This window comes from Pelophylax lessonae (genome assembly GCF_965119305.1).
Source record: "Pelophylax lessonae genome assembly, chromosome: 4".
Taxonomy (NCBI): Eukaryota; Metazoa; Chordata; class Amphibia; order Anura; family Ranidae; genus Pelophylax; species Pelophylax lessonae.
Genome location: NC_138771.1, coordinates 520,045,241 through 520,061,147, shown reverse-complemented (window position 1 = coordinate 520,061,147; position 15,907 = coordinate 520,045,241). Strand labels below are relative to the sequence as shown.

General features: G+C 42.6%; 1 protein-coding gene across 1 annotated transcript in view; it reads left to right on the top strand.

Moving 5' to 3' along the window:
• AMN1 (antagonist of mitotic exit network 1 homolog) overlaps window positions 1-7,506 on the top strand; it is a 284,298-nt gene extending 276,792 nt beyond the window's left edge. Inside the window, exon 7 of the mRNA XM_082254888.1 lies at window positions 7,186-7,506. Within this exon, the coding sequence (XP_082111014.1) occupies window positions 7,186-7,259 (74 nt within the window). The 3' untranslated portion in view covers window positions 7,260-7,506. The remainder of the gene's footprint in view (window positions 1-7,185) is intronic.
• The last annotated feature ends 8,401 nt before the right edge of the window (window positions 7,507-15,907 follow it).

Genomic DNA, 15,907 nt, shown 5'->3' with positions numbered 1-15,907 from the left:
TTGGGTACAGCGTCGCACGACTGCGCAATTCTCCATTAAAGTCACGCAGTGCCGAATCGCAAAATAGGCCCTGGTCAGGAAGGGGGGTAAAATCTTCCGGGGCTTAAGTGGATAAGAAGAATGTTCTTCTCTTCATTGATATTTTTTGTGAAAAAAAAAAGTGTACCTTTAATATGGCAGCGGGGCGCCGGACACATTGCTGGCTATGGGAGGGGTGGGGGCTTTGGCATCATGTGCCTCTTTACTTGTAAGGTGATTGGCGGCCTTTTAGAGTGTCCTCAGGGCGCAGAGCGATGTGCCCCAAACACTCCCACTCTCCGTCTCTTGTGATTGGTCCAGCCTGGCAGCATAGCACCAGGCTGGACTGTGAAATGCTGCATCCAAGTAGTGTGTAGCCTGCAGGCAGGTTCACATTCAGCAAATAGTGAGGCTTGCCAGAGCCGCTCAGTGTGTGTGACACTGTCAGGTAATGTAACTGCTTGCAGGGAGAAAGGCCAGCTGTCAAAACTCAGCGGTGATGTCGGGGGTGGGCGGGACCGAACAGCTATCAAACACCAGTCAATGGAATGGAGTCTGGGCAGCCGCTTTGTTTATGTGGCCCCGCCCCTTTCTTTAGCAGCCCAATCATTGGCTGGTGTTTGACAGCTGCTCGATCCTACCCAACCCCGACATCACCGCTGAGTTTTGACAGCTGTTCTTTCTACCTGCAAGCAGTTAGATTACATGACAGTGTCACACACACTGAGCGGCTCTTGCAAGCCTCACTATCTGCTGAATGTGAAACTCCCTCCTCTCCCCGTTTAGTGTCCATAAGTGGTGCCTATCAGTCCCGCCTATCAGTGCCCACCAGTGCCACCTCATCAGTGCCCATCAGTAGCACCTATCAGTGCCCATCAGTGCTGTCTATCAGTGCCACCAATCAGTGCCCACCAATGCTGCATATTAGTGCCCAGGAGGGCTGCCAATCAGTGCCCAGCGGTGCTGCCAATCAGTGCTGCCTATCGGTACTCATCAGTGCTGCCAATAAGTACCACCTATTAGTGCTGCCAATCAGTGCCCATCAGTGCTGCCTATTAGTCCCTATCAGTGCCACCTATCAGTGCTGCCATTCAGTGCCCAACAGTGCTGCCTATCAATGCCCATGAGTGCCCTGAGTGCAGGGATGAGGAGATGAACTCAGTAACCAGACACATTGTCCATGGAGGGGCTGGCCTGGTTGGGCACAACTGAAACCTGTTGATGATTATTAATGCCACATGCCGATCTTTAGTATAATAGGTAATCACCACACTACTATTTACAATAAACTACTGGTAAAATAAAAAGTGTCAGTAAAAGGCTTTCTGCTAAGCACTGGTAGGTGTTCCCACACTACAAAAAGAAAAAAAATGTGCAGTGCTAACTCACTAATGGTGGAACCCTCTAATGTATGGAAATCTTAATAAAGTTAAATATTACCACAATACCTGTCTCTGTAATATATAACTGCACATAAAACACACATCAAACTGAAAACAAGACCTAAAGATGAAGGTAGAAACTCCTCTAGATATTTGCCATACAGATTAACTTCAAGTGCAATAATTCCAGAGATATGTGATTTCACATATAAAACACATCAAAAGGAAAATAAGGCATATATTTTTTTCAAAACTTAGCAGGGATAGTGGAACCCCTTTACAGATATTTGTCATACAATTTAAGTGCAAAAACTTTTTAGTTGGAAGGTTCACACCAGTAGATAACTGTAGAATTTCTATTTTTTAGATTGTTACACTTAATTTTATATGTTTTAGTTACTATTATAATGTAAATTATTGCACTTGAAGTTAATTTTACACCACCCATGCTAAGTCCATGTCTTTATGGACCTTGCTTTGTGCACTGGTGCGCAGTCATGTTGGAATAAGAAGGGGCCATCCCCAAACTGTTCCACAAAGTTGAGAGCAGAAAATTGTCCAAAATGTCTTGGTATGCTGACACCCTAAGAGTTCCCTTAACTGGAACTAAGGGGCCAAGCCCAGCCCCTGAAAAACACCCCACACTATAATTCCCCCTCCACCAAATGATTTGGACCAGTGCCCAAAGCAAGGACCATAAAGACATGGATGAGCGAGTTTGAGGTGGAGGAACTGAATTAGAGTGAAGACTGCGAGCCAGGCCTTCTCGTCCAACATCAAGTGCCTGACCTCACTAATACGCTTCTGAAGAATGGTCAAACATTCCCACAGACACACTCCTAAACCTTGTGGACAGCCTTCCCAGAAGAGATGATGCTGGTGTAGCTCCAAAGGGTGGGCCAACTTAATATTGAACCCTACGGACTAAGACTGGGATGCCATTAACCACTTTACCACTGGAGGATTTTGCTGTCTTACGTCTGGGCCACTTTTTGCGATTTGGCGCTGTGCGGCTTTAACTGACAATTGCGCGGTCGTGCTACGCTGTACCCAAACAAAATTTACGTCCTTTTTTTCCCACAAACAGATCTTTCTTTTGGTGGTATTTGATCACCTCTGCGATTTTTACTTTTTGTGCTATAAACAAAAAAAGAGCGTTTATTTTGAAAAAAATAACAATATTTTTAACATTTGTTTTATATGAAATTCCCCCCCAAAAAAATGTAAAAATCAAAATTTTTTTTTAATTTTTGGCCAATTTGTTTTCTGCTACCTATGTTTGGTAAAACAAATCACAATAAGCATATTTTGATTGGTTTGCGCAAAAGTTATTGCGTTTACTAACTAAGGGAAAGATTTTTGTCATTTTTGGTGTTTTTTTTTTTAACGAGTAATGGCGGCGATCTGCGATTTTTTTTTTGCGGGACTGCGACATTGCGGCAGACAGATCGGACCCTTGACTGACATTTTTGACACTTTTGGGGGTACCAGTGACATTACTGCAGTAATCAGTGCTATATATATGCACTGTTACTGTAAAAATGACACTGGCAGGGAAGGGGTTAATTTTATTTCTAGAGGGAGGGGTTAATGTATGCCTGGTGCTTACTGACGTGTGTGGGGGGAGGTGACTGAGTGAGTCAGGGACAGGTCGCATGTTCAGCTATGCTGAACACTGCAATCTGTCACTCCCTGTCACTTAGGAGATCCGCCCGCTCTGTTTACACAGGCAGGCGGATCTCCAAACTAGATTCCCCGACGATCGCCGCTGCTCCTCCCCTGGCCCGACTCCCGCTGTGACTGAAAACAGCGGGAGCGCGCCTCCGGCGATGCGCAAGCGCCGCCTACAGGGGGAGGAGTCCAGCGATGTAGTACTACGTCGCTAGACGATAACGAGCCACATTGCTGCAGTAGCAGCAATGTGAGCAGACGGCAAGTGGTTAAAGTTCATGTTCAAGCAGGGGTGGGGAACCTTTTTTCTGCCAAGGGCCATTTGGGTATTTATAAAATCATTCAGGGGCCGTACAAAATTATCAACTTAAAAATGTGCCTGTTATATTTGGTCAAAAATTTAATTAACTCACCCCTAATGTGATGGCTGCAACTGCTTCTCTTTGGTGAGGTGTGTGAAGTTAGCTGGTATTGATGATGTTGCTACTCGCAACTGGTTTTCCAGGGTTGCGTCGGTCAGTCTGGAGCGCAGTCGACTTTGTGGTGGTAAGTTTTGAAAAGAACTGCTGGCGGGTAATGCTGGTGGGTATAGCTGGCTGCTACTGCTGGTGGGTACAGCTGGCAGGTACTGCTGTGGGTACTGCTGGCTCAGGCTGGTACTACTGGCTTGTACTGTGTTGTGGGTACTGCTGGCAGGTACTGCTAGCTCAGGCTGGTACTGCTGTGGGTATTGCTGATTCAGGTTGGTACTGTGCTGTAGGTACTGCCTTGGGTACTGCTGGCTCAGGCTGGTACTGCTGGCTGGTACTGTGCTGTGGGCACTGCTGGCTGGTACTGCTGGCTCAGGCTGGTACTGCTGGCTAGTATTGCTGAGGGTACTGCTGGCTGGTACTGTGCTGTAGGTACTGCTGGCTGGTACTGTTGTGGGTACTGCTGGCTCTGGCTGGTACTGCTGTGTGTACTGCTGGTTCTGCTGTGGGTACTGCTGGCTCTGGCTGGTACTGCTGGCTCTGGCTTATACTGCTGTGGGTACTGCTGGCTCTGGCTTATACTGCTGTGAGTACTGCTGGCTCTGGCTGGTACTGCTGGCTCTGGCTGATACTGCTGTGTGTGCTGCTGGCGGGAAATGCTGGCTAGCAGCGGTGCCGCGCTGGAGGAAGAGGCAATGTTTCCTGTATTGGTCACAGACAGAGTGCATTTGATATAACTCCGCCTATGACTCACTCAAACTGTCAGAACGGAGCCGGAATTATAAAGGAAGCATTGGCTTTATTCTGACAGATCAGTTGAGAGACACAAACTCAGCTGCATGGGGGCCAGACCAAATGACTTCGAGGGCCGCATACGGCCCCCGGGACATAGGTTCCCCACCCCTGGTGTAAAGGCAGGCGTAACAATACTTTTGACAATATAGTGTGTGTGTATGTGTGTATATATATATATATATATATATATATATATATATATATATATATACACAAGCATGTGTTTGAGCTTTGGGGTGCACAACCTAATGCAATAGGCTGTGCAAGCCTATGACTTTAACCCAATACTGCAACCCCCTCTATGCATTAACCCATTACTCACACCCCATAGCCATGAATTACCACATATTGCACCCCCTCCATCTGTGTACAACATTAACCCTTTGCTGCACCTCTCTATACATTAACCCCTTACTCGCCTCCATCTCCATGAATTACCACATATCGCACCCCCCTCTATCTATGTACACCATTAACCCTTTGCTGCACCTCTCTCTACATTAACCCCTTACTCACCTCCATCTCCATGAATTACCACTTATTGCACCACACCCCATCTGTGTACATCATTAACCCCTGCTCTTTCCCCTACCTATTGTCATACATTAATCTTACTGCTCTCTCCATGTATTACCCCTCACTGCACTCCCTCATTGCAATATATAACTCCTTAACCTCTTATTGATATAGAGATATATATCTATATCTATTTTCCTTCCAATCTTCATACTTCCCTTATCGCACTCCCTTATCTTCATATAAATCACAACCCCCCCCCCCCCATATCTATACATCCCTCATCTCCATATGCATTATTACTACTGTACCCTCAAAGGGGGGGGGGGAGTACGCTGGGGACTGACCAGGATCAGTATGGGGGGGGGGGGGCACTGCCCAGAATCAGCCATTTATCATTTTCCTTCCACTTCACAATTATGTGCCGGTCTATCACATAAAATACATTTACGTTTTTGGTTGTAAGTTAACATGACAAAATGTGGATTATTTCAAGGGGTGACTATGAATATTTTTTCAAGGCACTGTACCTTGATTACTGAAGACCCCTTTCACACTTGTGTGACCTCAAAGTCACGTAATTTTTTACCGCAAAGCAACGCCTATTACATTTTTCTGTTTGCACCCCCCCCAAACATTTTGAGCACCAGCCGCCACTGCTCCCCGCTAACCCCGATTGTGGGCAACCCTATTCTTGCCTTCAGGCTTCCCGGTGGGGGCCTGCGAAGATTGGGCCTTCAGGGGAGATCCCTCTTGGGTGACTTCTGGACAAGGGGGGACTTACCCTGTCTGGCAGACCTGTCCCGACTCTCGGACCCTCCTCTCGACCCGCTACAAGTAAACCAACTTCAAAACTTTCTTCAGACTTTCCTGGGCTGCGCTCCCCGCTCGACGACGGCCTTTGAGAGACTCTGCCTGACAGGTGAGCCTCTAAGACATACGCTATCCCTCATGTACTCTCACTTACTAGCTTTGACACAGGACACCGACCTCCCGTTCATAAAACGTTGGTAATCCGATCTAGGCATGACTTTCACTGCTCCACAACTGGAAAAGATACTCCTTATTATTATTATATTATTATTATTATACAGGATTTATATAGCGCCAACAGTTTGCGCAGCGCTTAACAAAATGAGGGCAGACATTACAGTTACACTACAATTTGGAACAAAAGGAATCAGAGGGCCCTGATCGTTAGAGCTTACAATCTAAAATGGTTCACAAATCCTCTATCGCCAACCAGCACCAGGAGGTGGGCTATAAAATTCTCACCAGGTGGTACAGGGTCCCCTATCTGCTCCATAAATTTGATGCTTCAGTTTTCGGACAGGTGCTGGCGCTGTGATTCTGACATGGGCACCATGTTTCATATTTTCTGGTCCTGCCCCGCATTGGGCACCTTCTGGAGGGAGGTGGCAGATACCATTCAACAATTGACAGCTGTAGACATACGTAACTACCCTGTGGCATTTCTGCTCCACCTGACGGGGAGACCCTTGCGGAAGTATAAAAAGTCTCTGACCCTACAATTACTTAAAGCAGCTAAGGCCTGCATACCCATGCTGTGGCTGCCATGGTTGCACTTTACTTGCACTGATGCCTTCCTCCAGGTGTCTGGAGGCTCCTAACTCACCTCCAGCCATGGGGGCCTCCGGGCACCAACAATCCTCCATAACTCAGCCTCTTCTTGCCTACTTGCCGCTGAATTTTTCCCTCCCCCCCTCCCCTCTTTCCCTCTCACTTTCCATTCCCCCCTCTCCACTCTGCCCTATATCCCTTCCTTCCCTACACTTATACTCTGACATCCCGTAATTTAATTTCCGGAGTGACTCTTGTCTTCTAATACCTCTTCTTTCTTGTATAATAACGGGTCTACTGGAGCCCCGGGGGGAACTCCCCAGGGCTTACGTTTTCTTTTTGTTCTCAGTTAAATCTCAGTTAATTGCACCATGTACATGTCTTTCCCTTCTAAAAACTTGAAAATACTATGCAAAGTTGTTTTAATGTACTGTCAGTGACCAGATATGCAATTCTACTCGCTTCTTAAAAAAAAAAACTCCATAAAAAAACGAAAACATTTTACACTGTAATTTCACACTGGCAATAATAATGCAACTACAAAAAGAGTTGTTCAGCTATAACAGTTTAATTCCTTGTTGTTTTCTGTTGTTTGTAACATTATCAGTTCAAGGATTCCTATAGGTATTGCCTAAAATTATTCCAAGTCTCACTTGGCAAAAGGGATGTTTGGACTGGTCTCAGAGCAAATATTCATCTGTAGGTGACCCCCTCTGCTATCATTTCTCAACTGTTTATGTTTTGTCTTGCAGATCGCTCTAGGGAGGCATTGGAACAGCTTGTGGGACCCAACAAAATAAAGCAAGTCACATGGACGGTTTACTAGAAACATCACCCAAAGTGCTGTGAGCAATGACAGGTCTTGTTAGGCTTCTCTGACACAAAGGATAAATTGAGAACTGACTGTGTAGAATTAACGTGTAGTCAATTACATGGAAGTACAATGGACTTTTTACACACAAGCACTTATTCTGTTTGTCCTACCTACAATTATTTGCACTTTTTTTTTTTTTCTGAGATTTGAATGTATTTTGGATTTCAATAAACTTGTTTAGTGGCTAGCACTATGTAGATAATCATTGGGCAAAGCTGTTGCATCTAATATTATGGCAAATCTAGGTCAGCACATATGATCCTCCTAAAGTGACCGAGTACTGCAGCTTTTCAGGATATTGCCTTGTATCTTCTTAGTTTCACATGGTCAGTCATTTTGTGACACAATCATATAAGTCATCTGTTTAGGTCTGTAAAGATCAATTGGTGGCCACTGGCAATTCAGCATGTTCACCAGACTAAGGCTGGCTATACACTTGACGATGTTCAGTCAGTTTCAAACACTGTCCATCCATCAGTAATTGCACATACGATTGCAAGTAATCTCCAAAAACTAAGCAATCCATCACCCTGGAGTTTGATCAACCACCAGAATTTGGTCATAAAGTCAAACTGGACACTAAAGAGAGAGTTATAACACAGTTTATTGACCGGTCAAATCAAAAAAGGGAAAAATGAACTATTGCATTTTCTCTGAAAGCTATTGGGTTTTATTTGGGCAATTTGATCTCACCTTCTTGCAGTCAATCAAAACCACCATTTCATGTCTGCAATTGCTATATGATTTCAACCAAAATGTGATTTAAAACTTAGATTACTCTGTCAAATTTCTACATGTATGGACAATTTAAAAGTATACTCTGTGGCAGGCCCTGTCTTCAACTGATGAATGCAGTGGGCTCTCTGTTCAGGATTTGATTGGGTTAATCAACAACTATTAGGTTATCAGATAATATTCTGTTCAAAAATGGGGGACCTTAATGGATTTGGGGTCAGTTGAATTTATTTTACAGTTGATATTCTGAAATAAAGGGGAGTATGCATCTGGGGAGGGAGGGGTGGGGGGCTAGGTTAGCACCATGATCATGTCAGATAAAAATAATAAGTGCACTTGAAAGGAGGATGAAGGGGTTGCCTCTAGGACATGCTTACTCTTAATCTATTAATTGCTATCTATGTCCCAGATTGAGAGCTGGGAATCACACTTTACAGGAGTGTCTTGATGCAGTAGTGTGGCTTCACATGTCATTACAAGGAGCACGAAACACATCTTTGAAGCAAGTTCAAACTGACCAATCACTTCCAAATGCAAACATATGCAAAAATAACCCACTCTGTGTACATAGTTAACTCTCCAAGATCACTACTCATGATATCACACATATATACAGATATACAGTGCCTTAAAAAAGTATTCATACCCCTTGAAATTCTCCAAATTTTTTCATGTTACAACCAAAAATTTAAAATGTATTTTATTGTGATTTTATGTGATAGACCAACACAAAGTGGCACATAATTGTGAAGTGGAAGGAAAATAATGAATGACTTTCAATTTTTTTTTTTTTTTACAAATAATTATCTAAAAAGAGTGACGTGCATTTGCATTCATCCCCTTTTACTCTGATACCCCTGACTAAAATATAGTGGAGCCAATTGCCTTCAGAAATCACCTAATTAGTAAATAAAGTCCACTTGTGTGTAATTAAATCTCAGTGTAAATACAGCTGTTCTCTGAAGCCCTCAGAGGTTTGTTAGAGAACCTTAGTAAACAAATCGCATCATTAAGACCAAGGAACACACCAGACAGGTCAGGGATAAAGTTGTGGATAAGTTTAAAGTAGATTATAAAAAAATATCTCAAGCTTTGAACATCTCACAGAGCACTGTTCAATCCATTTTCTGAAAATGAAAAGAGTATGGCACAACTGAAAGCCTACCAAGACATGGCCGTCCATTTAAACTGACAGACTGCACAAGGAGAGAATTAATCAGAAAAGCAGCCAAGAGGCCCATGGTAACTCTGGAAGAGCTGCAGAGATCAACAGCTCAGGCAGAAGAATCTGTCCAAAGGACAACTATTAGTCATGCACTCTACAAATCCGGTCTTCATGGCAAGAGTGGCAAGAAGAAAGCCATTGTTGAAAGAAAGCCAAAAGAAGTCATGTTTGCAGTTTGCAAGAAGCCATGTGGGGAACACAGCAAACATGTGGAAGAAGGTGCTAGGATCAGATGAGACCAAAATTTTACTTTTTGGCCTAAAAGCAAAATGCGATGTGTGGTGACAAACTAACACTGCACATCAACCTGAACACACCATCCCCACCGTGTAACATGGAGGTGGCAGAATCATGTTGTGGGGATTTTTTTCTTCAGGAGGGACAGGGAAGCTGGTCAGAGTTGATGGAAAGATGAATGGAGCCAAATACAGGACAATCTTAGAAGAAATCCTGTTAGAGTCTGCAAAAGACTTGAGACTGGGGTGGAGGTTTACCTTCCAGCAGAACTATGACCCTAAACATATAGCCAGAGCTACAATGGTTTAGGTCAAAGCATGTTCATGTCTTAGAATGGCCCAGTCAAAGTCCAGACCTAAATCCAATTGAGAATCTGTGGCAAGACTTGAAAATTGCGGTTTACAGATGCTCTCCATCCAATCTGATAGAGCTTGAGCTATTTTGCAAAGAAGAATGGGAAAAAATGTCTCTCTCTAGATATGCAAAGCAGGTAGAGACATCCCCAAAAAGACTTGCAGCTGTAATTGCAGGGAAAGGTAGTTCTACAAAGCATTTACTCAGGGGGCCTAATACAAATGCATGCCATACTTTTCAGACGTTTATTTGTAAAAAAAAGTTTGAAAACCATTTATCATTTTCCTTCCACTTCACAATTATGTGCCACTTTGTGTTGGTCTATCACATAAAATCCCAATAAAATACATTTATTTTTTTGGGTGTAACATGACAAAATGTGGAAAATTTCAAGGGGTATGAATACTTTTTCAAGACACTGTATACAAACATCAATAAGTGTATCTAAAGTCTAGATACATATTGTAACTCCTGATCATGTATCCTCCATCTCAGACCCCCATAAACGAGATCTGCAAGGTAAACACAATATACTGTATATGTCAATTACTTCATCATTAACAAATAAAATTAAAAAAGTATCCACTACATTCACAATGAAAAATTAACAGCAAATATATTTAGATTTCAACAAATCCTTGTGTACAGTTATAACAAATGTTAACCTATTTTACTTTTACACATTGTGGATGCATGCAAATTGTATACATTGCAAAATATACATATAGTGATGACAAGTAGTGGATCCACCAAATCTCTTTTTCTTTAGCAATGAACCTCTGTCACTCCTCTTCATTCTGGTCATCTCATCAATAATCAGAAATCTGAGGTCATAATCCTGATGTCCCCGTAAAGTGTTTAACACGTGACTTATCTCTACAATCACTTTTTACAGGCTATTCATAAAGCAATTTTGTATGAGTAAATAATCATAAACAGCCCATCTTATTTATAGACTATAGTCTTTATGTATAGACTGGTTGTTTATAAACAGACTATTGTGTTTCATATTCAAAGGCTTATTTATATGACAAGTATGAAAAGAGACAAACGATTGTATGGCTTATGTAAAGATCTTGTCAGTTGTGTCTTTACATCACTTCCAGTTTTGTTTCTTCTGGTCAGTGGAATGCAGGGTGCCCCGCACAGAGGATACCTTAAAGCTCCATTACTTATATTTGCTGTCAGTGCAATTTTATCATTTTAATTCAATATGTCCGTGTTCGTGTACGGACACCTTGCCGATCTCTGGCCTGGAAAGGCATTACAAAATCTGGAACTGCCTCCTCCCAGCCATGTACTTACTCCCAAGGGTTCTGAGGAAGGAAAACCATCTCTTAAGGTTTGACATATTTCTTCCTCTGCTTCAATGTCCCAAAAACTGCCAGAATCCTCCTTCTCCTCTTGTGTGTTCTGTGGCATTGCAAGAATGGTGTCTGCATAAAGCGGGCCTTGAAAGGAAAGGAAGTCCTCCTCTTCCTCCCACTGCTCTGCTGTGAGTGCCCTGTCCATAATGCCACGCACAGTCCGCTCCAGCAGGAACACAACAGGGGTTGCGTCACTGATGCATGCATTGTCATGGCTCACCATCCTTGTTTCCTCCTCAAATGGTGACAGTACAGTGCATGCATCCTTTATCAACAGCCATTGGCGTGGAGAAAAAAGCAGAGCCGGCTCTCTGCTGCATGTGCAGCCACTGCAGTATTGCCAAAGTTGAGTTCCACCTGGTAGGTTCCTCCCGCTGAATGTCAGCTAAGCACTGGCTGTGTATGACAGCCTGAAATGGCTACAGACTCTTCTGGCCTGTTTTAGCAGATCTTTCAACCCTGGGTACCTGTTTAAGAAACACTTCACCACCAAATTGAGGACATGTATCAGGAATGGCACATATGTCAATTTTCCCTTTCTAAGGGCGGACAGGAGGTTGGTGCCATTATTGCACACCACCATTCCTGGCTCCAGCTGGTGTGACGTGAACCACCTCTGGGCCTGCTAAAACACTGCATAGCATCTTTTAGCCTGACTCAATGAATAGCTCCTTGAACGCTTAGGGGATACTGGTGGTTCATAGGAAAATTCAGCAGATGAGGGCATAGAGGAGGAGGTGGAGCTGAGAAATCTCGCATTATTACCACCAGCTATACGGAGACATAGCAGCAAAACAAGCTGCAGCACTAAGCCCTGTCCTGCATCCTTCCAAGAAGCAAGCAGAGTTACCCAGTGTGCTGTGAACTAAATAGATCGTCCCTGACCATGCTTGCTGGACCACATGTCAGCAGTACCGGGGACCCTGTGGCTTAATGCCTGAACGGCTGCACATGTGACAAAAAAGGCCCAGACAGCTGAGCTGTGGGAAATGGGCCGGGAGATAACAGCTCCACAATGTGATGTAATAGGGTGGCTGCTCTCTATGCTCTCTATTCTTCCACGATTGTTGCCTTGTTGGGGTTGGGCCTTACCTTCACTTTTCTCCTCTGTTCTATCCGGTGGAACCCAAGTCGTGTCAGTGACCTCATCATCATCCCCTCCATCCTCATCATCACTGGAGCCAACTTGGCAATATGCTGCGGCTGGGGTAACATGACTGCCAATTTGTTGTTTACCAGTGTTCTACCCTCTCTGTAGGCTCATGTTCCTACCTTCCTCAACCTCAGAGTCAGAATCAACATCAGAATCAAGTAATGCCTGTGCATCGTCAGGGAGCAAGTGGCTGACCCTGGGTTCAAACAACTTAGCTGACTCCTGCATGCATAATGCTGGTGCTATGACAGGAGTAGCTGTGGACAAGGACATAGAATAATCCACTCTGGCAGCTGTGGTAAACTGCACACTAGTCTCTGCTTGGGTGATGAATGATGAGGATGGTTTTGTAAGCCAGGCTGCCATCTCCTCTGCATGCTGTGGCTGGATAGCACGGGCAACATCGCTAAACAGGTGCCCTGCCTGAGGACAGACCACGTCCACCTTTGCCTGTGGATACAGATGCTTCTGACCCCCTCACAGTGCAATGGGAACATCTGCCTCTCCTTGTTGGCCTCCCAGACCTGATGAGAGGGGGGGGCTTATTACCGAAATGTAATAGAGACTAGGAAATGTGTACTTGAATGCACTTTAATCAATAGAAAGTGGTGTTTGGTGCACTTCAACCTGAGCACTCACTACACAGACACACTCCACTCACACACTACAATATACTGCAGTAAAAGTGCACTAATGCACTTCAATATACTGCCGTAAAAGTACACTAATGCACTTCAATATACTGCAATAAACATGCACTAACACACTTTAATATACTGCCATAAATGTGCACTAATGCACTGCAATATACTGCCGTAAACTTGCACTAATGTACTTCAATATACTCCCATGAAAGTGCACTAACTCACTTCAAAATACTGCAGTAAAAGTGCACTAACGCACTTCAATATACTGTCCTAAAAGTGCACTAATGCACTTCAATATACTGCCGTAAAAGTACCCTAACGCTTAAATACACTGCAGTAAAAGTGCACTAATGCACTTCAATATACTGCAGTAAAAGTGCACTAACACACTTCAATATACTGCTAAATAGTTAACTGTTAAAATGGGGCCTTGGATTGTAAGGTACTTTAGGGCAGGGACTGATTTGGATGAATTGTATGTAAACAACTGCAAAATGTGATTATGTTATTTAAATTCCTGTAATAGTAATATATGCTTATATTACATCTTAGCACATATGTTTACCCTTTTACTCTATGGCCCCTTTCCCGCTAGAGGTACGATCTGGTCCACTTGGCAGTTTTTCTGGAGGCAAACACAAAAATAATGACCACACTCTGATGTAAATCAAAACAAATGGGAGTAATTTTTTCTTCATCACAGACATCAACGCAAGACTGATATGACACAGGACAAGTTATAGGTAAACGCGTTTCACGACATTCCCAGTTGCTTACTCATAACCATACAATTAATGTCGGTGGATTGACCACAGATAAAGGGGCAGTAACAGCTGAAACAAATGAACAGTGATTGCTTCATCTAAAGAAACGCCTCCGTCACCTGTGGCCACGATTCCACCAGGATATAAAAACAAATACAATTTGTCACATATTCTTATATAACCAAAAATGACAATGCATACAAAACATCAAAAAGACATAAGAATCTGAAGCAATCACTTGGAGACATCAAAAGACACAATTAGACATTTTAAATCCATAATACTTAATAGATGGTTGGTATCCCTCAAATACCCAGGAAGGGATTGTACTAAGTATTGTAGTTGGCCATCCAACTCCGGAGAATGCTGGAGACAATTGGTCTCCATAACACTGGATTAATACCCTTATGCACTTTAGGGAGATGGTGGAAGATTGGAACAATAGGGAACTCAGGAATCAGATTGCTGGACTCCTTGACAGAAAATGCTCCTAAAGTAGCCCCTTTCTCAACTAAAGTTTTCAAAAGCATTTTAAACTTGTGGGTAGGATCACCCCTTAATATATTGTAAGTATTAAAGTCCATAAGTTGCCTCAAGGCTTCATTTTTATACATACCAACATCAAGAACTACCACAGCTCCTCCTTTTTGGCGTTCTTTAGTATAATGGAGGAATCCTCCTTTAGGGATTTGAGAGCTTCTCTTTCAATAATAGATAAATTGTCCGACTCTTTGCTAATATAAGAAGGAACTTCAGAGGCATACCTAAAAATGTCTCTTTCAACCAGATTTTGAAAATTATCCATGTCTGTGGTCCGTGATTGTATTGGATAGAACATGGAAGATACAGCCAGAGAAACTCTACGAGTTCCCTCATCTGTTTAACTATTCTGAGTATCATTTTCATGAGCCAGATCATCTAGTTCAATAGGGGCACATAACTCTCGTAAGGAAAAGGAAGGGGTGTCAAACTCTTGCACTGGTCCAAGAACACGATCATTGGACTCCTGGTTTCTATTTGCATCAAAAAAGTGTCTCTTGAGGGTTAAATTTCGTACAACAACTGTTCTTTGATCTGAATATAAGTATCTCATTATCAATAAAGATCTTACACAATAATATATATGTTCAGTTCCTATCTTTTTTAATATTCAATATTTGTTTTTTCCTTCAATGATGTATCTATACATGGATATATATCCATACACATTGTTGTGCTTCTTACACGTACAAGAATATTATTCTGAACGAATATAACAAGTTCTTTTTAATCGATTAATTTCTTTTTAACAGCATATACCAATCTTAGTGAATACCGACTACAGTAGGGAATATATAAAAGTATATTTATTCACAAGACATGTATTCAAAACAGTTAGACCTGAGGTGACACAAAGAGAAAACTTTTACATAAAATACAAACTTAAAACGATAAATGCAATGGGATATGTAGCTCAATAATAAAATGAAAAAGAAAGCAAGATTACGTTTTTCCCAGGTATAGTGGAAACCATAGATAAGTGTTCTATATAATCAGACCAAAATTGTCTGCGAATTACGCAGCCAACAGTCACTCCGCTGCAGTTGGGAGTGACAATAGGCTATGCAAAACGGGAGACTTAATCACTAATATTGCGCTAAACTTGATACTAATAAAAACGTATAAAAACAAAAATCAGTTTTTAGAGAAAAATCTAATATGGTTACTACGGCTGGGACTGTAATCTCGTTACCCTTTAGCATGAAATTCAAAACATATAAGGAAGGAAATAAATGATAATCAGAAAATCATAAACAGCAATGGATATATACCACACTTAAAATGGCTGCTAGCTTAAAATGGTCGTTACCAGAGTCCTAAAGATGGCTGCCTTTCCCAAAATGGTGGCCGGTTAGGGAGGTGTTTCGTCTGGCGTCCTTCAAAGTTACAGAGCAAGATGGAGTATGTATAGGTGAGTGAGTATGAGTCTGGATTTAAGTTGCGTGTGTGTTGAAGTGTAATGAGTGTTGTTGCAATGTGTGTGTCATCTCACCTCTGGGGTTCCTTTTTATATTTGTTGAACAAAAGGGCCGTAAAAATCATAACAAGCCAAACCCAGAAGGAGAAACTTTATTCCCA